This window comes from Eulemur rufifrons, chromosome 14, assembly GCF_041146395.1.
Source record: "Eulemur rufifrons isolate Redbay chromosome 14, OSU_ERuf_1, whole genome shotgun sequence".
Taxonomy (NCBI): Eukaryota; Metazoa; Chordata; class Mammalia; order Primates; family Lemuridae; genus Eulemur; species Eulemur rufifrons.
Genome location: NC_090996.1, coordinates 35,365,623 through 35,389,259, shown reverse-complemented (window position 1 = coordinate 35,389,259; position 23,637 = coordinate 35,365,623). Strand labels below are relative to the sequence as shown.

The 23,637-nt window shown below is 52.2% G+C and overlaps 2 protein-coding genes and 1 pseudogene across 3 annotated transcripts; 2 read left to right on the top strand and 1 right to left on the bottom strand.

The window, feature by feature from the left end:
* Positions 1-5: 5 nt before the first annotated feature.
* On the bottom strand, positions 6-13,583 carry HAGH (hydroxyacylglutathione hydrolase). Of its 2 annotated transcripts, XM_069487104.1 has the most exons (9): positions 13,488-13,583; positions 11,010-11,185; positions 10,435-10,499; positions 8,480-8,597; positions 7,888-7,996; positions 6,515-6,618; positions 6,256-6,357; positions 697-776; positions 6-298 (listed from the first exon to the last, which is right to left on the bottom strand). In XM_069487104.1, exons 1-9 carry the CDS (start codon positions 13,561-13,563, stop codon positions 199-201), a joined length of 930 nt encoding a protein of 309 aa, XP_069343205.1. In that variant the 5' UTR covers positions 13,564-13,583; the 3' UTR covers positions 6-198. The 2 variants fall into 2 exon arrangements, with proteins under 2 accessions (XP_069343205.1, XP_069343206.1); XM_069487105.1 differs by lacking the exon at positions 13,488-13,583 and having other exon boundaries at positions 11,010-11,187.
* LOC138394388 (large ribosomal subunit protein uL15-like) lies at positions 2,466-3,012 on the top strand (annotated as a pseudogene).
* Positions 13,584-13,706: 123 nt separating the features above from the next.
* Positions 13,707-15,326, top strand: FAHD1 (fumarylacetoacetate hydrolase domain containing 1). Its single transcript, XM_069486301.1, has one exon. The coding sequence runs from the start codon at positions 13,962-13,964 to the stop codon at positions 14,625-14,627; it is 666 nt and encodes a 221-aa protein (XP_069342402.1). The 5' UTR covers positions 13,707-13,961; the 3' UTR covers positions 14,628-15,326.
* Positions 15,327-23,637: the final 8,311 nt, after the last annotated feature.

The following is a 23,637-nucleotide window of genomic DNA, read 5'->3' as shown; positions in this document are numbered from 1 at the left end:
GCGGGTACGGGAATAAATACTTTTTAAGCTTCTCTTATAAATATGCATTAGAACATTTGATAACACAAGCAAAGGGCTCTGAAATTAATTTAAAATTAAACCAAGACTGCATCTCCAGCACGACTGAGTAGGAAGGTCGATTACCTAAAACATCCTAATCCCCAAACACCTTTGAAGGCAGCTGCCACCACGGGCCCCTCAGTCCCGGGGCACCTTGAACTGGTCCTTCTCCCTGCGGATGGCCCGCATGGTGGTCACGGGGTCCGTCTCGCCCGCGTGCTGCTGCACGGTCTTCTCCCTGCGGAGGGAGCGCCGGGCTGCAGGCTGCGTGCGGGGCGTGGGGGGCACACGGGCACACGGGGCCCCCGCCCACCCCCGGACGTTCTCACAGAGGAAGCGGCGGCAGGTGGGGTGTGTCTGCCGTGGGAGCCCCTCGCTGGCTGAGACGGGTGCTGGGCGCAGCCCCGAGGGCAGAAAGACCCCGACCCGCTGCCCAGGCAGCGCCCAGGGCCCCCCGGGGCAGCAGCTCCACCTCTGACGGGGCCTGGGCCTCCAGGGTCCAGAGGGAGCCACACCCTTGCCAAGGGGCCAAGAGAAGCAAGTCCCCGGCTGGCCTTGGTAAGGCTCCCCAGGGTCTGGGCCGTGGCCCTGCTGTGTGCACAGGAGGGGACCGCAGGGCCGCACAGCCCCCCTCACCTCACTCGCATGAAGGGGTTGTAGGTGAACTCCTCCGCCAGGGTGGACGGCACCGTGGGCTCCCCGATCCCGTACTTCTCCTGCAAGAGAGACGGTCACCTTAACCTGGAAACTTGTAAAGATGACATTTCAAAACACCTTCTAATGCTCCTCAAAAGGTCCGAGGAGAGTAGTCGGCTCGCCCACAGAGAAGGGAGGAGAAGCGAGGGTCCCGCTGCCTTGCAGGCAAAGGGGGAGGAGGAGCTTTCTCCTCGTTAATGGGAAGTTTGTTTCACATCCCAGAAGCAGTAACAGGCAAAAGTGCATAAATCACAGGAAATAAGAAAACCATAGCCCCCGCCCAAAAGCAAGCATGTGGGGGTGGAACAGCAAGGTGACCGGTGACCGGTGACTGTGCCAGGGCCCCTCTCTGGGGCAACTCCCCCTCCAGAGGGGGGTGGGCAGAGCTCCCTCCCTCCCTCCCTCCCAGGCTCCCAGGGCAGGGCAGTTTGTCACCTCCACTGGCCTGTCACCTCCACCCTGTCACCTCCACTGGGGGATAGTCTGGCTCCTGACAGACCTGACCAGGGCAGATGGGAGCAGGGAACGCACCCCCACCGCAGGCCAACCGCAACCCCACCGCGGGCCAGCCGCAACCCCGCCGCAGGCCAACTGCAGCTCTTGCAGAAGCTCTTCCCCGAGGGAGGAGGGCAGGGTGGTAGCAGCCCCCGCTCCCCACTCGCCCCCGTGCTCCTGCCCAGGGGGCCTCAGGTCAGAGGTGGGCCAGGAGCTGCCCCCCAGGGCCCTCAGCCAGAGGGTCCCGTCCCACCCCCCTGCTGCCTGTCCAGCAGCGCCCTGGGGAGGAGCAATTCTGCCACCCAACAGATGGGGGGATGGGGGTGTGGGCAGGGGCCTGGCTTACAGCTAATCTGTTCTTTCCTTCCGGTGAGGACGGAAGCGCAGGGAGTTACCCTGGGACGCTCTAAGAAATCTCCCGCCTCACTCCGGGAAGGAAGGTTAATGCTTCTAATGATAATTTTGAACAGCTCTTCACAGACACTGTGTGGAGTGTGAACCGTCACAGCCTGTGCACTGTCTGTCGAAACGGGGGCCGACGTCACCACTGTCTCCTGGGGGTGGCGGGGGGGGGGGGGGACGAGCGCGCAGAGACCAGAGACCGTAGACGCGGCAACTCGCGGCACAGCTCCCAACAGCCAAAGCTGAAAACTCTAAACGGTGAAAATTCTAATAAAATGTCGAAAAGGCTAACAAAAAAGGTAACACAATTCAGTATAACCCATGTGTCAAAGAAGAATCACAAAGGATATTTTTTAAATATTTGAAATTGCAGATGATGAAAATACAGCACATGCAAACCCTCGGCCGCTGCCGGGGGGCGGGGGATCAGCGCTTCTGTTAGAAAACAGGTCTGGCGTCCCTGCCCGCAAAGCACCTGAAAGGGCAAAGTGATAGAAAAAGAGATCAGGGCAACAGACAGTAGGGAAATCAAGGCAAAAGTCCTTCGAAACCATCAGCGAGACAGGCAAGACTGAAGAAGCAAAGAGAACACAAATGCCGACGTCGGGAGTGAAACACGGACCATCACCACAGAGCCACCGGCCGTGGGGGAGGGGATATTACTCTAAATTTAAAAGATAAACTGTGAAACTTCCAAAAGGCAACATAGGAGAACATTTTTTGACCTTAGGGTAAGCAAAGATTTCTTAGGAGACAAAAAACAAAAAATGAACCATAAAAGATAATATATTGCTTTTGTCTCAGCAGCCGACATGCTGTCCAGACCGAGGAAGACCCGGAAGCTTCAGGGCCACGTGAGCCACGGCCACGTTGGCAGGCACCGGAAGCACCCAGGAGACCAGGGCAACGCTGGAGGAACCACCTCAAGGTCAACTTTGACGCATCACCCAGGTTACCACGGGGAAGTTGGCAGGAGGCATTGCCACTTAAAGAGGAACCAGAGCTTTTGCCCGACTGCCAGGCTTGCTAAACTGTGGACACTGGTCAGGGAGCAGACACGGGTGAATGCCACCAAAAGAAGACTGCAGTGCTCCCACGTGGACGTGTGGATCGGGCAAAGTTCTGGGGAAGGGAAAGCTCCCAAAGCAGCCGGTCACCGTGAAGGCCAAATTCTTCAGCAGAAGAGCTGAGATTAAGGGTGTTGGGCAGTGGGGGGCTTGTTTCCTGGTGGCTTGAAGCCACATGGAAGGAGGTTCATTAAATGCTGACAAGTGCAAAAAAAAAAAATAGTAATAATATATTGGACTTCGGCCGGGCGCAGTGGCTCACACCTGTAATCCTAGCATTCTGGGAGGCCGAGGCGGGAGGATTGCTCGAGGTCAGGAGTTCGAGACCAGCCTGAGCAAGAGACCCCGTCTCTACTAAAAATAGAAAGAAATGATCTGGACAGCTAAAACTATATATATAGAAAAAAAAAATTTAGCTGGGCATGGTGGCACATGCCTTTAGTCCCAGCTACTCGGGAGGCTGAGGCAGAAGGATTGCTTGAGCTCAGGAGTTTGAGGTTGCTGTGAGCTAGGCTGACGCCACAGCACTCTAGCCCGGGCAACAGAGTGAGACTCTCTCAAAAAAAAAAAAAAGAAAGAAAGAAAATAATAGGGCCAGGCGCGGTGGCTCACACCTGTAATCCTAGCACTCTGGGAGGCCGAGGCGGGCGGATTGTTTGAGCTCAGGAGTTCGAGATCAGCCTGAGCAAGAGCAAGACCCCATTCTCTACTAAAAATAGAAAGAAATTATATGGACAGCTAAAAATATATATAGAAAAAATTAGCCGGGCATGGTGACACATGCCTGTAGTCCCAGCTACTCAGGAGGCTGAGGCAGGAGGATTGCTTGAGCCCAGGAGTTTGAGGTTGCTGTGAGCTGGGCTGATGCCACGGCACTCTAGCCTGGGCAACAGAGTGACACTCTGTTTCAAAAAAAAAAAAAATAAAATAATAATAATATATATTGAACTTCATCAACATTAAAAATGTGTGCTCCTCAAAAGACGCTGATGAAAAAATGAGAGGCAAGCCACAGAGCGGGAGAAACCACTCAACGCGTGTGTCTGACAAAGGACTGTGTCATACACTTGAAAAGGCTGACTGAATAAATAAATCATAAAATTAAGAAAGAGGCTGACAATACCAGCTGTTGACAAGGATGTGAAACAATTAGAACTCTCACACTCTCCAGCAGGAATGTAAAATAACACAAGCACTTAGAAAAACAGTTTGGCAGTTTCTTTAAAAGTCAAACACACGTACTATGCAACGTAGCCACTCTCCTCCTGGGTATTCACCCAGAAAATTAAAATATACGTCAGTTGTATTTCTTAAGACTATCAACTAATAATCACAATAAAATCCAAAGACGTGAAGTGCTTGGGGATACATTTAACAATACATGCAAGACCCTTAACACTGGAAATCACAAAACAACTGCTGAGAACAACTAAAGCCCCCAGTGAGCGGAAAGCTGTGCCGGTTCCCACGGAGACTCGCCATCGCCAAGACCTCAGTCCCCTCTGGCTCCATCGTCGGGGCACAGGCCCCACCAAAAGCCAAGCTGGCTTCTATGGAGAAATTCACAAGACGATTCTAAGAATAAAAATGCAAAAGCTAGCTTGGAAGAGCCAAAGCAATTTTGAAAATGCCAGAGGATTTATCTACGTGATTGCAAAACTTATCGTAAAGCTACAGCAATCGAGGCAGTGCGCTCCCACGCAAGGGTGAGTCACACGGGTCAATGGGGTGGGCGCCCAGACGTAGATTCACGTGTGTAGGGTCCGTTTTGGTCCAACAGAGGTGCCAGGGTGATCCAATGGGGACAGGAGTCTTTTCAACAAACAGTGCTGAGCAAGCGGATGTCAAAAGGCAAAGAAGCGAGCCTCTGCCCGCACACCACACACAAACGTGGACGTGAAGTGGATCCCGTGAATCACACGTCAATGTAAAAGCAAGACTTTGGCCTTCTGGGAAAGACTTTCTAGGAGAACGTCTTCGTGAGCAAAGGTTTCTTAGGTAGGACACAAAAAACAACAGTTTATAAACTGAACTTCACCAAAGTATAACTTTCAACTTTCCAAAAAACACTGAAGAAAATGGAAAGGCAGGTCACAAACTGGGAGAAGATATTTGAGATGTGTGACAAAGACTTGTTTCCGATGACACGAGGAACTATTATAGCTCAGTAACAAGCCAATATTTAAAATGGGCAGAAGAGTTGAACATGAATCTCACCCAAGGCGGCAGGCACACAAGATGGCCAAGCCCACTGCTCACGGGGAAATGCAAACTTGAAAAGCACGATGAGATGCCAGCGCACACGTCCCACCAGAACGGCAAAAGTTAAGGCCCACAATGCCAAGCGGCAGCGTGCGGAGCAACTGCAGCTCTCAGGCATTGGTGGTGGGAACGCCAAGTGGCACAACCGCCTTGGAAAAGTCTGGTTGTTTCTTAAACATACATTTGACCATACAGGGCAGCAATTCCACTCTTAGGTACGTACCCAAGAGCAACAAACGTGTCCACAGAAAGACTGGTACACAGACGTTCATGGCAACTTTATTCATAGTAGCAAAGACTATTTTGACCCAACGTCTGCCAGCAGATGAGTGGACCAAGTGCAGTGTGTCCACACCATGGCTGTCAGACAACCAGGACTCTCAGAAACCTTACGCTGAGCGGACGAGCCAGACATGGCGCAGTCACATGACTGTTTACACGAAACCCTGAGAGAAGGCAGATCAGTGGTTGGCTGGCGCGGGGCGGGCGGGGCCGGCTGCTGGGTGCACACGGTTTGCTCAAAACAGATAAGTTCTATCATATGTAAATTACCCTAAAAGTTCAGTTCCTGAGAAGCAGATGACTGAAAAGGAAGTCAGAAAATGGCACTCGTACTGTGTGAGTTTATATACTATTAGATAGGCACAGCTGAAACAGATGCTCAACAAAAAAAGGTGATTTATTTAAAAAAACAACAAACCCGTATGAGGTGGCGTTACTCCTGAACTCGGCAGAAAGGAGCACACACCTGGACCCGTCGCTCTGCGGTTTCTGCTGCTGCGTTTTTCAGCGAGGGAATCCGGGGAAGCAGAGCTCCGGGGCCAGGAGAGCCCCTCCTGCTCCTGCCGTCCCTGACCCAGCTTTCCTGGGCCGCGCCTGGAGGCCCTGCGGGGCCGTTGCTGAGATCAACGTCTTTTAGACAAGGAGCCTCTCGGGCCACGTCCCACGGGTCTGCGGAACAGGCCGTGCGGTCTCCCCCAACAGGGCAGGACACGGCAGAGCCGCACGGCCCACCTGACCTGCTGCTGGGAACATGGGAAACGGGGCTGGAACCTGCAGCCTGGGCCGCGCCCGGGCACTTGCTAGCAGCGCAGTCTGGGGCCCGCCAGGGCCCACCGAGTCCGCAGGATCTCAGGAAGACACCGGGGGCTCGTGCGAGTGAAGCTATAGCCCAACTGGCTCGCTATGACCCCCTCTGGGCACAGCACTGTGTGCGCCAGCGCCCAGGACCCTCGAGGAGCCCTCGCTGCACCCACAGAGCCGCCCCACTCACCTTGGCCCAGGCCAGCTTCTCCTGAACGGCCGTGTTGTTGGGCTCCACGTGGCGCGCAAACTTGAGGTTGTTGATGGTGTACTCGTGGCCACAATAGACTTTCTGAGGAAGGAGCCAACACGTGAGCCCTGAAGCCTGAGCCATCACCCGTGACAGCCCCTCCGCAAGGGCCCTGGGGCCTCCAGGCCAGGCCACGTCCGGTTAGTGGACGCCCAAGAGGCAGGGCGTGGGGGCCGCCCCCCAGGGAGGCGCTGCCTACCGTGTCCGGAGGGAGCCGGCCCAGGACCTCCAGCAGAGCTTTGTACATCTCATCCGCTGTCCCCTCGTAGAACTTCCCGCAGCCGGCCACAAACAAGGTGTCCCCTGAAAGACAGAATGACAGCCACAAGGTGGGAAGCCACCGAGGGGGCCGGGGAGCCAGGGGACACTGACAGCCCTGGCTCTGCCCTGAGCTCGCTCCCCACAACGTCCCTCAAGTCCCAGTGGACGTGGCAACCCCTCCCGGGACCCTGCACCTGCCCTTGTCCCCAGCAGCCATCCTGAGACCAAGATGTCACAGCTCACACCTTGCAGACCACCCTCGAGCATTCCGGGCCCCTTCCTGCCTCCCCTTGCGGCAGCACCGGCACCCTGGACGCCGCCAGGCCCTGCCCCTGCGCACCCCGCTGCTCTGTGCCGTCCCAGCCTCGCTAACCACCCCACGTCCACCCAGGGGACAGCACCCTGTCCCCCAAGTGCAGCGGAGACCGTCCCACTTCGGTTCTCCGGGACCCCGAAGTCTGGGACCCTCTGCCACAGCGAGAGGCAGAGCTGCGCTGGGCGGGCTTCTTCCCAGGGACACCCACGGTCCTGACGCCTGTGAGCAGGCGCTGCCATCTGTCCTCACAGCACGAGCTCCCTGTTCCACACTGCGGTGCTGCGGGGCCTCCTCTCACGGCAAACACGGGGGGCCCCAGAGACTGGCGCCGGCGCCCACACCCGCTACTGCAGCGACGATGCCGACAGCTCCGTGCCCGCAGCAGGGCCCACCAGGACCCCACGCTGCTCGTGGCCTTTTTTGTTTGTTTGTTTGTTTTTTTGGTAGAGACAGGGTCTCCCTATGTTGCTCAGGCTGGTCTCAAACTCCTGGCCTCAAGCGATCGATCCTCCCTCCTCAGCCTCCCAGAGTGCTGGGGTTACAGGCGTGAGCCACCGCACCCCTCATGCCTGGCCATGGCCAGTCTTTTTAATCAAACTTCCACTGCAGTTACAATATCACAATTACAATTTAAATCTCTGGAAGACTCAAAGCTTAAAGATCACATTGACTAAAACAGTTACGAGGCGGTGGTCTGTGCTGGAGGCCGTGGGGGCTGGGCCGTGTCCCCCAGAGGGTGTGTCCCCACAGGTACCTGGCCACAGTGACCGGGCAGGAGAGTGCTGCGACCCCACGTGGGACCCCCTCGCAGGGCAGCAAACGGGCCGGGCCCCGGCTCCCCCCCAAGGCCGTGGTCCTCCCCACACGGGATTCCGGGAGACGAAGCCCTTTCCAGGCCACCTGGTAGGAAACGCCCGCACCTGCGCAGGGGTTCTCAAAGGCCTCCCCACGCCTCCGCACGGGACTTCTGGCCCCCGACACACCTGTGCGCTCACCTGTGAACACGGCAGGGGGCTCGGAACCACCAGGCTTGCTCACAAAGTAGCAGATGTGCCCTGAAGTGTGGCACGGTGTCGCCAGGCACTTGACGGTGAGGGACCCCACCTGGAATAAAGCAGGTGACAGCCACGTGCTGCCCAGGAAGCCTCTAGGGCCACTAGTGTCCTCCTGGTGCACTGAGGCCCAGGAGATCCGGATCCCGCCCGGCAGATGCCCCAGGAAATGCCGAGTGGGGCGGGACCCCCCCTCCCCCCGCCCCGGCCCCAGCCCCAGGGATCCCTCCTGCCCCTCCAGACAGTGCCTGCCACAAAGACAAAGGGCTGGTTTCATTTCCCTGCGGAACTGGGCTGGGTCTAGAGCCGGCATCTTGGCCGTTCTCCTCCTCAGGCGCCTGCCTCAGCTGCTCTCCCCGCCCCGCCGGCCCGTGGCGTCTGCACGTGGGTCTTGTGCTCTCCCCACAACGCCCAGGACGCCCCGAGCCCTCTCCTGGCTCCCCGGGGTAAAGCAGGGGACAGCAGGAAGCGGGAGGGGGCCCCGCCACGCTGTGCTCAAGGCCACACTGTGCGCTCCCCATCCACCCCTCCGTACCTGCAGCGTGGACAGGTGCGCGACCTTGTGGGTCAGGGCCCCGATGCGGTCGTCACCCCCGTACACTTTCAGTCCTGGCTCCAGCTTGACCAGTTTCTCGTTGCCGCCAGCATGGTCCCTGGAAGTCAAACGGGAGGCTTGGGCCACCTGCTGGGACGCTCGGGTGGCTGGCTTACTTTTAGCCCTGACCAGACAGACGGACGCCTATCTTGCCCAGTCGGTTTCTACTCTGGGAGACACCCGTCTGCCAGCACAGGACACTGGCTGCTTGGCTGTCACTCGGCTCCACTGGCAACAGTGTTCTCAGACACCGGGTTCCCAAGCCAGGCACCTCCGTCCTCTGCTGTCTTTGGAACCACATCACAAACGCCTGCGTAACCCCAAGGTGGTTCCCAGCTATGGGGCCCAAGGGACCCACCTGGAGATCTTTAAAAGGCACTGGCCTGACTCCACCCCGGGCCTGGGGCAGCGGGCCTGGGCGGGGTTTGTGAAATGCCCCAGGTGATGCTGATGTGAGCCCGTTTGGGATCCACCCTCTGACAGATCAACAGGCTGTTAAGCTGGGAATCACCTGGGCAGCTGGAACGATGCCAGCCCACCCAGGAGCGCGTGTCTGTGGGGGACAGGCCAGCTGGCGCCACCTCCCAGGTGTCCCTCTGTGCAGCAGGTAGAGCCACCTCCTCCCCCAGGACTCCCACTGGCCTGAGTTTCAGAAGGGGCAGAGAAGGGTCTCTTTCCCAGCCTCGCCTGGGCGAGCATCCCACCCTGGTGAGCTGTTCGGCCTCGAGCTGACGGGGCTGAGGGTCCCAGGCCTGCAGACCGGCCTCACGTCAGCGGCACAGCCAGGGCCAGGGAGCACTTGCCTCCTGTGGGTGCAGCTTCAGTCCCCACCTCACACTAGAACCACCCACTTCGGCACAGCTGGGACCGGAGATAGCTGGCGGGCGGCACTGCCCAGGCCCTCTGCCCTCCAGGAGGGCGCCAGGAGCCCAAAGCGGCAAGGCCTCGAGACCAGCCCCAGCCCACAGGCAAACCCTCGGCTTCTGCACGCCAGACCCTGGCGCGCGTCCTAGGGCGTGGTCTAGGATTTCACTTCCTGGCGTGAGCACGAGGGTGCATCAAAGTATCAGAAAGGGGCATGTGGGCCGGGGTGACAGACGGCAGAGAAGCAGGGAGCACACCTGCCACAGCACAGGCCGGGGGAGCTGCGGGCTGCATCCCCAGCACCCGGTGTCCCCGGGTCACCTGGGCTGCGGCACTGACACCCCCAGTGCCGCAGCTGCTCTGCCAGGGCCTGGCTAAAGGAGCCAAGGACGCTCCCGCCTGGGTTACGCCGTTTGTTCACATCAACCGTGATGTTTCCACCAAACCCTCTGTGACCCCCAAGGAGAGGGAGGAGGAAGAAGGTGCTGGGACCTGGGGCCCACAGCGGTGACACCCTCGGGGAAAGTTCAAGGGACAAGTGCTGCCTGCCCTCAAGCACTTACTTGGCAAAGAAAATTAAGAGCAAACAAACATTTTTTCCAGCTTTGAAGAGCCTCAAAGTTTCAAAAAGCCAAAGGGCCTTAGGTGGGAAACTCTAGCCCTAAATCCCAGACCCGGTGCTGTTCACCCCTCAGCTTTCGGGCACTGGAAAGCCCAACCTCTCCAAATACGGCAACGCGTCCTCTTACAAACAGGACCATCTAGCGGACGGCCGCCCACGGCACCGCCCGGGATGGACGGCACCGCCCGGGATACGCAGGACGCGGGAGGCTCCGGCCCTGCCTCGCCCCACAGGCCCCACCCACAGGGGAAAGCGGCCTCAGATTCCCAGTGGGGGCTTGTCCCTCAGTAGAAATGGGCTGTGGGGGCAGAAAGGCCTCCATGGCTCTGAGCCCCCCATTCCACAGGCGAGAGACAGGCCCCACTGCGGGCGCCCTCCGGGGTCAGGGAGTGGGGGCGCCGGCACGTACCAGTGGTGGTGGGTGGTGAGCACCGTGGTCAGCTTCACGCCGTGCTTCCTCACCGTGTCCACCACCTGCAGGACACAGGCCCCGACACATGTCACACCCACAGGCCTGGCAGGGGGCAGACTGCCGGAGCCCAGGACCCTCAGACACCCTCCCCCTGCTGGCTCCCCAGATGCCGGAACAGGGTGAAGGTGGCCTTTTCTCTTGCTCAACTTGGCACTCACAGTCCCACCATGACCTCTCCCATCCCCTCCAGCTCTGAGGCCACCACCCCAGAGGCAGCACCAAGGGGCAAAAAGCATCCTGAAAGAGCCACGTCCCCAGGTGGAGGTGTGTTTCCACACCAGGGATCTTAATGGCAGAGCGCTCTTCTCCCCACGTGTGGCCTTTGGTCTCCACCCCTCTCGCTGCTCCCTTTAACAGAGCGGCTGGACGCCAGTTTGTTTTTCAAAAACTAAGTGTGCTTATTTCCACTGAGCTTGGGCAAAGGTGCAAGGACACTGCGGTTACGAAACCCACGGCAGTGAAGACACGTGCGGGTGACAAGGGCAGGGAGCGCCAGGCAGAGCCACGCAAACCTTCTGGGGCTGCACCGGGTCCACGATGGCAGCCTCCTTGGTGTCCTCGTCAATGACCAGGTACATGTAGTTGTCGGTCAGGGCAGGCAGCAGCTCGACCTTCATGGTGCCCTGGTCCACAGTCAAACTCTTCCTCAGATCCGTGTGATGAAGGACGATTCCCAGCAGGGCTGGACCTGCAGGCACAACGCAGCCTCAGCCCAGTGTCCCACAGGGCTGGCAGGCCTCGATGCCGGGGGCTGGCCTCGCAGCTAGTCTACGCTCCTTCGATAGAGAATATCCTCATGCAACCACATCCATAAAGAAAATATAAAAAAGGACTCATGCTCACGTTCATAGAGATCAACTGTTGCAGACTTACTTACGATCTTTGTTTTCTTTTTCAAGGATTCTAAAAGGACAGAACTGCCAGCTTGTGGTCGTGATGCAGACCACTGTCTGACACGACCACGGCCAGTTCTGGCGTGTTCATGCCTCTGACGCAGAGATGGACATAAAGACGAGGACACAGAGTGAAGGAGCCCAGGGCCACCTGTTTACCCACAGCACACTGCTGCCTCCTAACCAGCCCAGCCCGAGGTGCACAGAGTTGTTTACAGCCGTTGTCCGCCTCTAGCCAGAGGAGAAAACTGTATTTGCCCTTGAATGGCAGGAATTCGAGCTGTGAACGATGCACAGAATTCGCCAGTTCCTGAGAAATGGAGAGTTGGCCACGAGTGTCCTAGATTCACGTGTGGAGGATAGAGTCACTATCCAGGGAGCCAAAGGATGCCACCAGGGCAAGCCACGAGACAGGGAGGAGTGACAGGGGACAGAAGCATCCTCCACCCAGTAGACAGAGGCCAAAATACTTTCAGCAATGAAACTCCTATTAAATATAAAAACACATGGGGCCAACAATACTTTAAGTCTTAGCTTTAAAGGGAGGAGAGAAAACCCCACAAAAGGTGGCAGAAGACAGTGCCATTCTGGGGTAGGTGCCAGGTTGGGGCCTCTCCCAAAAGGGATCCAGAAATCGGGCAACACCAACCAAGAGAAAGACAGACGGTGTCCCCAGAGACTGTCTAAATGTGGACTCCAACCTTATCTGCCACGACCAGGAAAACTGTCCAAATTGTAGTTTTAGTGATTATACAAACATATCCAATTTCCAATCTTGACAACCACCTGTGCATTTTCCAGATCTTTCTCCTCATACACAGCAAAATAAACAGTTTTGCCTGATCGGGTTTCTGTGATATTCTACCTGCCCTAAGCCCCTGCAGTAGCCAGGCCCCAAGGGGCGCTGTAGAGCAGGGGTAGCAGGTTGAAACAGGATTCCTTGAGTGCAGGAGCATCCTCCTCAAAAAGGAGTCCGTTGATAATGTCCTGGTGGAGCATTACGAACAAAAACACTGCCCGGGCAAAGGAAACATGGTTTATCACTGGTGCTCAATCTGCTCTAGGCACCATCGGAGCCTTATGAGGAAGTTGGCAACCTGGGGAAAATCCATTTATTTTTAAGGAAATAATTCATCTTTGCCAGCGCCACCAGAAACCTTATTCCTTTCTCATATCACCTAGCGCAACCCCGCTCAACTTTGTTACTGTATGTAGTATTTTGCATAAGCAGAGGTCACAGACCTGCAGCCTACAGCCTGAGCCCAGTCCAGAGACATGTTTTTTGGGCTCATAAAATATTTAAAAAATCAAGAAGTTTCACAACCGCTTTCTTCTCTTGAACTGGGAGGACTTCTGCATGACACCAAATGCTGGGGCCGGGGCTCCCTCCCTCTGTGTGGGGCGGCCACACCCTGGCAGCTCCTCGCCTCCCACTGACGCTGTCTGCCCCAACACTTTGATGAGTGTCCCTAAACGGAAAAAAACCTGTAGCTCTGGGGACCTCAGGAAACAGGCTCTCTCCTTAGCAATGACGACATTTTACGCCCTCCCGAGCCTTGACAGCTTTCAGCAAGATCGGAAAGTGGCCAAGGACGCCTCACTGCTCCCTGTCCTCACCTAGGGCGCCGCGGTTTTAGCTCACTGCCAGCCAGCTCCCAGAGACCACGGCTTAAGCCCCTGCCCCTATTGCTCCATCAGCTAGATACCAAGTCACAAAAATGATGTCGAAGTCAAGGTCAAAGCATCCCAGCAAAGCAAGAGGCAGCGCAGAGGGAATCCGATCTTTACGGCCGGAGCGGGTCCGTGGAGGCCAGCGCTTCCAGGCCTCCCGCTGGCGCGGCCCGGCGCGGCCCGGCTCTGCCGTCCCGCTGCAGAACAGCCCGCCGAGCCCGCGGGCGCCGGCCCTCCTTGCCGGGCACCACTCCCGCCGCAAGCCCCGCGACAGTGACCCTCCCGGCCGGTCGCTGACGCCAGCCCCGCGCCCGCCGCGGACTCGGACTCCCGCGCAACAGAAAACAGCGTCGGCGGCGCCACAGCCAACCGCCGTCCGCGCGCCCCGGCCCGCGGGGCCCGCCCCGCGCCGCCCCGGCTCCCTACCCAGGCGGCGGCAGGCGCAGGCGGCTCCCAGCGCGGCGAGGCTCCGGCGGCCGAGCAGCCCGCGGCCCAGCACCATGACCGGAGCGGGGCTGCCCCGACGGGCGCGCGGGCGTCGGCGCGCCGCAGCCAATCAGCGCCCGCCCCGCGCCGCGCCGCCCCGCCCCGCGCCTCCCTCAGCCAATCGGCCCGCTCGCGTCAATCCGTGCCCTTCCCCGCCCCGGCTGCCGCGGCCTGAGGGGCGAGCCTGGGGGCGGCGGCCGGGAGGTGCGCCGCGAGCCTCGGCTCCTCTCCTGCTCCGGACGGCGTCTCCCAGGAGGCCGAGCGCCGCAGCCCCGGCACTCGGCGGAGCGCACGGTGGATGGGCCGTCGCTGAGAGGACAGCGCTCCGATGTAGTTGGTCCCCTCGGGGTAGCCGTAGGTGTCAGGTGACCGACCCGGCGGCGCCCACGTGACTACCGGGCACCCGGCAGGATCATGGCGGCACCCAGGCAGCTGTCCCGCTTCTGGGAGTGGGGGAAGAACATCGTGTGCGTGGGGAGGAACTACGCGGACCACGCCAAGGAGATGCGCAACCCGGTGCTGAGCGAGCCGGTGGTCTTCCTGAAGCCTTCCACCGCCTACGCCCCCGAGGGCTCGCCCATCCTCATGCCCGCCTACACCCGCAACCTGCACCACGAGCTGGAGCTGGGCGTCGTGATGGGCAGGCGCGGCCGCGCCGTCCCGGAGGCCGCAGCCATGGACTACGTGGCCGGCTACGCGTTGTGCCTGGACATGACCGCCAGAGACGTGCAGGATGAGTGCAAGAAGAAGGGGCTGCCGTGGACCCTGGCCAAGAGCTTTACGGCCTCGTGCCCGGTCAGCGCGTTCGTGCCCAAAGAGAGGATCCCCGACCCTCACAACCTGAGGCTCTGGCTCAAGGTCAACGGTGAACTCAGGCAAGAGGGTGAGACATCCTCCATGATTTTTTCCATCCCCTACATCATCAGCTATATTTCTAAGATAATGATCTTGGAAGAAGGAGATATTATCTTGACTGGGTCGCCAAAAGGAGTTGGACCAGTTAAAGAAAACGATGAGATCCAGGCTGGCATACATGGGGTGGTCAGTATGACATTTAAGGTGGAAAAGGCAGAATATTGAGTCACTTCTTAACAAGTTTCAGGAGAGAAAGAACAAGACAGGAGCAAGCAAAGGTTGAATGTGATGATCTTTTAATAAGAAACCAATTCTAAAAAAATGATTTAATTAAATTGCAGTGTCACAACTCACAGAAAATGGACCTTTCAAGAAAAACGTGATCTAGAAGGGCTGGGCCAGAAATGAAAACAGCCAAAATAAAAGAATTGTGATGCTTTCGGAGAGACTTTATCAAACCAAATGTTCAGAAGACTTAGTTTTCTTTTGTAAAATTTGACTGGATAAGAGTTTTCAGTGGGACGTTCTAGACTGATCAGTAGTTCAAGACTTAAAAACTGCAGAGGAAACCGAGAGTCGTGTTCCAGAGCAGTGTTTCCCAGGTTTTCTTGGACTTGATAATCATCAGGAGGCATTTGTGAAAATAAAAATTTCCAAATTACTGGCTCATCTCAGACCCACGGAATCAATTAATGGGATTAATCTCGAGGGAAGTTGTGTTTACAGAGCACTCCAAGTGATTCTTATCAGGGAAATGTGGAAAAACACTCCTCCACATAATCATAATACGTTAATTTAAAATTTTCTTTAATAATTGAACAATGAAGACCTCACCTGTTTACTTAGGGTGTCTGCCCTGGCCCATAAATTCTGAGTTCTGGGGATGATTTTGAAGTTATTGTTTTACAAATAAATGTGCTGTCTTTTCTGTGGCCTACAAGTGTACTTTTTTCCCCCAATAGTGGTGAAGAGGGATACTTTCTCCTTGTGGGACTTCAGACCTTGATCTTTGACCTTTGGCCTCCTGAGCATTGTGCCCTGTTAACAAAGTTAATAATCAGCACCCCTATCTCCCAACCAGAGATAAAGAGCAAGTAGAATAGCCTGGGACTGAGCTTTTGCTCTTACCTGCACCCTTCTCTGAAAAAAAAGGCAAGATGCACCTCATAGGTAGCAAAATGCCTGGTGGAGACCTATAGGCCTAGGCAGGGGCTCCTACTGTTAGAGTACACAGAAATCACCTGCTGGCCCCTTGAAGAAAGCATAGAACATTTAATTTAGTAAAACTAGTTAATATTTATTGAGCACTTAGTACTGCTAGGCACAGTTTTTTCTGCATTTGCATGTGTTTTATAACCCACAACAAAGCTGTAAGGTTGGTATTATTACTGTCATCTCCATTACACAGAGGAAAGCATAGGTTTAGAGGCTAGGAAACCCAGCTAAAGTTGCATGACAGCTGTCCAAAAACCAGAACCTGAAGTCTTAACCACAATGCAGATTGTGTCTTGTAAATAGATATATAAGAAGATTCAAACTTTCAGGTATTATTTAATTCCTATGTTTAAATTATAATTGACCACGAGGGAATGCCATAATTTGATTTGTTAAATCTCATGCTATCTTAACTACTTTTACCTTTTAATAAAGTTGCCTCTTTTTTCATTGCTTAACAATGAAAACCGGGATAAGCAAGTCACAAAATTGGGATAAACAGAAAGAACAAAACACCCAAAATTTCATCCACCCAGAGACAGCCAAAGTCAAGCATTTGGTGTACATTCTTCCAAATCCGTGGATGTAATTATAATTTTTTTTTTTTTTTTTGAGACAGAGTCTCACTCTGTTGCCCAGGCTAGAGTGAGTGCCGTGGCGTTAGCCTAGCTCACAGCAACCTCAAACTCCTGAGCTCAAGCGATCCTCCTGTCTCAGCCTCCCGAGTAGCTGGGACTACAGGCATGCGCCACCATGCCCGGCTAATTTTTTCTATATATATTTTTAGCTGTCCATATAATTTCTTTCTATTTTTAGTAGAGATGGGGTCTCGCTCTTGCTCAGGCTGGTCTCGAACTCCTGAGCTCAAACGATCCGCCCACCTCGGCCTCCCAGAGTGCTAGGATTACAGGCATGAGCCACCGCCCCCGGCCAGTAATTATAATTTTTAAAATAAAACTTTCTTACACCATACAATTGTTTTTTCACTGCATATATTTGGACCATCTTTATCCTTGTCAGCCAACACATTTCTGCAGTATGATTTTAACTGGTTGCATAAGGTTTTAAAGTCAGTCCTCCATTTTTGGACATTGATATTGTCACTCATTTGCTAGTAGAATCAGCACACTTGCCATTATTTGCCTTGGCAAGGTTCATGTAAGTGGAAGAGTTGGGTCAAAGGGTGAGCTCATATTGAAAGTGTATTCTTAGCCTAGCTAGCAGGTACAAAGTTCAGCTGAGATACTTCCACCAAGTTAGCAGACTATTAAAGCAAGCTAAAGGTATAAGGTAAGAGCATGTTCACACGCAGCCCTGGTGGGTGACACAAGCCAACAACACCCAGAGTATGGTGCCCACGGGGTCGATGTTCACCACAGTGGTGGAACAAGCTTTGTCACAAACATCCAACATCAGCATTGCAGGTGTAGCATATAAAGTTTTTAGATGCAAGGATCAAAAACTGAGACATCAATTCCTACAATTCCTGATATTGCTTTACTATATACAACAACTGCCAATGTTTGCTATGTGTGTCTCCCCCTTCTCCACCCCCCTCTCTCTCTTCACACATACAACCTTATTTTGTTCCATTGGGAAGGTAATTGCAGAAACACTGCCCTTTCAGCATGCATCTTCTAAGAATGAGGACATTCTCCTATATAGAAACAAACAAGACCATTATCATACTTAGAAAATCACTCCATAATATATTAGTCCATACAGAATATGAGGCTTGACATGGATTTTTCTATTGTGTTTTTTTAAACATATGTTCTAATACATTATGGACATCTTTCCAGGTCAGTGAATATAAGTGTACATAATCATCTTTAAGGGCTTTATCTTAGATCATGTACCTCAAAGCACAGCCTACGATGGGGGTTCTTGTTCAGGTCATCTATTAAAGGAGTGTTCTTAGGAGAAGCGAGGTGAAGGGAGCAGAAAGGGCAGAGAGCAAACTCCGAGAAAGAAAGTGGGGGCAGGTGCCTGTAATCCTAGCACTCTGGGAGGCTGAGGTGGGAGGATTACTTGAGCTCAGGAGTTCGAGACCAGCCTGAGCAAAAGTGAGACCTCGTCTCTACCCAAAATAGAAAAAATTAGCCAGGCATGGTGGCCACGCCTATAGTCCCAGCTACTCAGAAGGCTGAGGCAGGAGGATCCCTTGAGCCTAGGAGTTTGAGGTTGCAGCTAGCTCAGATGACACCACGGCACTCCAGCCTGGGTGACAGAGTGAGACCCTGTCTCAAAAAAGGAAAAAGAAAGAAAGTGGTCTCAGCTCCGGTCTGCTGGGCTCCCAATGGGACACTCTGGAGCACAGTCTGTCAGTGCCAGAATCTGCCTCCCCCACATCCCTCCCACAACCTCCCCACATAATTCTCTGACCCTCACAGAAGCTGAGGGACTTCAGCAAGTAAAGGGGATCTGAGTGGGGCCCAACATCGCCTTGCAGGTTGCATAGCTTTCAGATGCTTTGCTATGAGAAGCGATGATGCAAGGAACATCCTCTATAGACTGTACACCATTTGGCACCTGTTTATTCCCTTAGGCCAAGTCTTAGAAATGAAATTGATTAAATGGTTTGCACTGTAAATTTCTGATACTTTTTGCCAAATTGTCCAGGAGAAAGAATGTAGCAATTTGTACTTGACAAGAGTGTTTAAGAATGCCTTTATTCATAGACCCTAGCCAACACTGGGCATCATGGCTACGATCATTTTAATATGCATTTTCTTAATAATGAAGCTGACATCATTTCATGTGTTTATACTCAGGGTTTTTTTTTAACAAAACTATTGGACACAACTTTGGTTAAATGTTGGTACAGTATCTTTATTTTCAGGTCAGTTTTATATTACCTTTCAAGACATAAAATCCAAATATACTAAAACCTTCATATTTTTAAGAAAAAGAGGAAAATAATTATAAGTGTAATGATATACTAGAAAAAGTTCAAACTATAAAAGAATAGAATTCATACAAAAATATTACCAAACATGGGGGCCAATAAAATTGCTAAACCCCAACATTTACAATAACTAATGTTGATCATAAGCTAAATGCATGAGTCTGAGCACTCACGAGAAGTTGGTGTTGTTAGCCCCATTTACAAAAGGGGAACCTCAAATGGAGCAACTCAGAGCTGGGGGTCCGAGCCTGCAGCCACAGAGCCTGGCCACACAGCCACCTCGATTCCACCTCCTCTAGCTTCACATCCCATCTGTTAATTGGGCAAAATAACAATATCTTGTATAAATCAGATGATATCAGTAAATATGTGTAGTATTTATCAGTAAAATGTTTATTACAATGTCACATAAAAAGTACTCAATAATGTTTGCTATTAATATTATTGGAACTATTTAATGTCTAGAAATTTATCCCAAGGAAATAATTTGAAATATGAACATGACTTTGGACAAAGGCCCCACGAATATACATTTGGGAGAGGACAGTCTCTTCAGTAAATGGTGCTGCGGAAACTGGACATCCACATGCAGAAGAATGAAACTGGATCCCTGTCTTTTACCTTATGCAAAAGTCAACTTAGAATAAAGTAAAAACTTACATGTAAGACCCAAAACTATAAAACTTCTAGAAGAAAACATAGGGGAAATGCTCTGGACATTGGTCCAGGCAAACATTTTATGAATAAAAGCATAGGCAACAAGAACAAAAATAGACAAATGGGATCATATCAAATTAAAAAGCTTCTGCACAGCAAAGGAAACTACCAATAGAGTGAAAAGACAACCTACAGAATGGGAGAAACTATTTGCAAACTATATATCTGACAGGGGATTAATATTCAGAATAAACAAGGAACATGCCTCAACGGGAAAAAAATCTATTAAAAATGAGCAAATGATCTAAATAGACATTTCTCAAAAGATGATATACAAATGGCCAAAATATAGATGATAAAATGTTCAACATCACTAATCATTAGGGCAAATCAGAACCACAATGAGATTATCTCTCCCCAGTTAGGATGGCTATTATGAAAAAGACAAAAAAATTAACAAATGCTGGTGAGGATGTGTAAAGAAGGGAACTCTTTTACACACGTTGGCAGGAATGTAAATCAGCACAGCCATTATGGAGAACAACATAGAGGCTCCTCAAAAAACTACAAATATAACTACCATATGGTCCAGCAATCCCACTACTGGGTATATATCCAAAGGAAAGGAAATCAGTCAGATATCTGCACCTCATGTTTACTGCAGCTCTATTCACAGTAGCCAAGATATGGAATCAACAGATGAATAAAGAAAATATGGTATATGTACACAATAGGATACTATTCAGCCATGAAAAGAATGAAATCCTGTCATTCATGGTAAGATGGATGAGCCTGGAGGACATTATGTTAAGTGAAATAAGCCAGGAACAGAAAGATAAATACCACGTGTTCTCACTTATATGTGCTAAAAAAGTTGATCTCATTGAAGAGTAGAACAGTGGTTACTAGAGTCTGGGAAAGGTAGGGGGAGATAGGGAGAAATGGATTAAAGGACACAAAATTACAGCCAGATAGAAGGAGGGAGTTCTTGTGTCTTATAGCAGTGCAGGATGACCATGGTTAACAATACTTTATAATAGACTTTTGGATAGCTACAAGGGAGGATTTTGGATGTTCCTAACACAAAGAAATGACAAATGTTTGAGATGATGGATATGCTAATTACCCTGACTTGACCACTGTACACTGTATCAAAACATCACTGTGTACTCCATAAATATGTGCACACAGTAATACACCATATTAAGCCAAGTACACTGGTGGCACCTATAGTACCAGCTACTTGGGCGGCTGAGGCAGGAGGATTGCTGGAGCCCAGGGAAGTCCAGTCTGGGCAACATAACGAGATTCCATCTCTAAAAGAAATAAAATATGTACCATCATTATATGTCAATTAAAAATAAAATTTTAAAAATGTAGACAAAGATTTAGCTACATCTATCATTTATAATAGCAAAAAAATGGGAAGCATTGTAAATGTCCAATGATATTGGATTGATTATATCCAATATCTTATATACTAATGAAATATATGCAACCATTAAAATTATGTAGAATGTTTCATGATGTAAAATGTTTATTACAAATTAAGTGTGAACGCAGATTACGGTGTAACCTGTGTTTGTAGTTACATGTTTTAGCGCAGATGGATGGACAGACGGTAGACAGATCAGGAAAACACACGGAACTACGGGCTGCTGTACACGAGCGTTCACAGCAGCAGCATTCACAATAGCCAAAAGGGCAGAAAAACCCAAACGTCGTCAGCAGATGAATAGATGAATAAAATGTGGTATAGCCAGCCACATGATGGGATATTACTTGGCCATCAAAGGAACAGAGCACTGATACATGATGTAACGTGGAGGAAACTCAAAAACATTATGCTCAGTAAAGAACCCACACACAAAAGGACAAATGTTACATGATTCTATGACGTAGAGAGACAGAACGTAGATTAGATGTTACCTGGGGATGTGCGGATGGGAGAATTGGGAGTTATTGCCTAATGAGTGTAGAGTTCACTGTGGGATGATATAAAAATTTCTGGGAATGGATAATGGTAATGGGTACACAATATTGGTTTTTTTAAGTTAATTAATTAATATCTGTAGAGATGGGAATCTCACTATGTTGCCCAGGCTGGTCTCAAACTCCTGGCCTCAAATGATCCTCCCACCTCAGCCTCCTGAGTCACTGAGATTACAGGTGTGAGCCACCATGCCCAGCACAACATTGTGAATGTACGTAAACCACTGAATTATACATTTAAAGATGGTTAAAATGTTAAATTTTATGTCATATATATTTTACCATAATAAAAAAACAAAATATATATATATAAGAAAAAATATATTGTCTACCAGTTTAAAAAACGTAGGATGGGAAATTATGAGTTTTCCTTCTTTGGTTATCTGTTCTTATTTTTCTACAATCAGCATAAAACTTTATAAGAAAAAAATTTAAAAAGCAAAAACAACCCTAGGATTCCTCAGGATGAGCAACGGATGGACAGAAATATATATTATGTCTCTGCCATGTGCAGAGTGTCAAGCCAATAAACTCCCCAAGGCAGAATTAAGAGAGGAATATCTTATTGACATGAACCACTAAGAGAAGATTAGGAAAGCTCATATCACCACTAAACTATTTATGTAAAGCAATATAAAACATATAGGTCAAGTCACTAGGGAAGAGTAGCAGGCAATGGGGGCCTTCACGAGGAGTGTGTATTCATATTGATGTGAGGGGAGGGGTGCTTAGTTCTTTTTTTTTTTTGGGACAAGAGTCTTGCTTTGTTGCCCGGGCTAGAGTGAGTGCCGTGGCGTCAGCCTAGCTCACAGCAACCTCAAACTCCTGGGCTTAAGCGATCCTACCGCCTCAGCCTCCCGAGTAGCTGGGACTACAGGCATGCGCCACCATGCCTGGCTAATTTTTTCTGTATATATTTTTAGTTGTCCATATAATTTCTTTCTATTTTTAGTAGAGACGGGTCTCGCTCTTGCTCAGGCTGGTCTCGAACTCCTGACCTTGAGCGATCCACCCGCCTCGGCCTCCCAGAGTGCTAGGATTACAGGCGTGAGCCACCGCGCCGGCTAACTTAGTTCTTAAAAGAAGAAACAAGCATCTGGCTAATCTACAACTGCATTTCAGATACCTGACCAATTTTTATTCTCCATTTTGTAAATGTGCAAATTTAGCTTTGTGAAGCCCGTTTGATTCAGTGTGTCTTGACACCTGGCCTGCAGCTCCCTATGTCATCCGATGAAATCCGCAGTCAGGGCTGCCCCTCCAGCTTCCACAGCTGGAAGCCAGTGCACCGAGAGAAGCCGTGAGCAGGTAACTCAGGGCCCTCTGCTGGCTGAGCCTCGGCTCCGACTGCCGCCGGGCACAGAGGAGCTGCCTCTGCGCCGGCTGCAGGAGCCCGCGTGGTGCAGTCGAAGCTGGTGGTGGAGCAGCCGGAGCAGCTGAGGGCCGTGGGCCGAGGGGCCAGGCCCTGGTGCTTTGGGACCTGCTGCAGGAGGCCTGCACGGCAGCCCCTGACACAACCCCTGGGCCGGCGTCTCCTGAGCTCCTGGACGCGGGGCCCAGTGGGGCCGGCACCACACCAACAGTGGGTGCGAATCCAGCACAGCCACGGCCCCACTTCTCTCTGCCCCCCACCCCCCCCTCCCCTGACTCGCCCACCACTCTCGACCCTTCCCGCCCTGCCCACCCTGCTGTCCCCTTGCTTAACAAACCCACTTCTCCCCAAGGAGAGCGGAAGGAGGCTCCTCAGCAGGCCCATTTTGCACAGCTAGGTCGCGTCCTTCCTTCACTCGTTTGTCACCACAATCCGGACACCCTCCTCCGTGGCTGCACATGGTAAAAGCCAGAGAAAACATCACTGACAAGGTGAGTTTATGTCCCAACACCGGCTTTATAAAAGAGTTTCATATACTTACTTTTTCCTTTTTTCCCTCAATCCTGTGGTGGGCGATGTGTGGCAGATCCAACGAACGCTGGCCAAGCCCCCGGGCTGCGGGTCAGCACAGACCTAGTGGTGGGTCTTCACAGGCGTGAGCCTGTGCCCGAACCAAGTGACTCAGAATGGCGTGGAGCTGAGCAGTGCATTCTGAGGCTGCTGCAAAGAACTGAGATACAACGGCAGCTGTCGTCGTAATGTGCGGTGTAGGTTCCCCTTCAAAGTTCCTGAGACTCAGCCACTGCTCAGGTACCCCTTGAAGTTGGTCTCCTCCCAGCTGATTCAGACCCGTCAACCTCAGCGCTGAGTCACTGAGCCTCCACAAGCACTGGGTAGCTCCGTGTGTCACCACGGGAGGTAGGTAGGAAGCTCTGGGATGCTCAAAGCACTGCACGTTGCCCAGGCCTTCTGCTGTTCCCACCCAGCCAGAGAGCCCCTCCCCGTGTCCTGTCAGATGACAAGCCACCACCAACTAGGAAAGTAGTTTGCAGAGGTTCTACTCTTTTTCCAGGGAACCAAGACAAAGAGTA

What these genes read in the sequence shown, in the direction of transcription:
- FAHD1 (XM_069486301.1), top strand. Translation starts at nt 13,962, where the DNA reads ATGGCGGCACCCAGGCAGCTGTCCCGCTTCTGGGAGTGGGGGAAGAAC.
- HAGH (XM_069487104.1), bottom strand. Translation starts at nt 13,563, where the DNA reads ATGGTGCTGGGCCGCGGGCTGCTCGGCCGCCGGAGCCTCGCCGCGCTG. An exon ending in GCCCCCTGCCGTGTTCACAG is followed by an intron (nt 6,619 to 7,887) that starts GTGAGCGCACAG and finishes TCTGTCTTTCAG; the next exon opens with GGGACACCTTGTTTGTGGCC. An exon ending in AACCCCTTCATGCGAGTGAG is followed by an intron (nt 299 to 696) that starts GTGAGGGGGGCT and finishes CTCCCTCCGCAG; the next exon opens with GGAGAAGACCGTGCAGCAGC.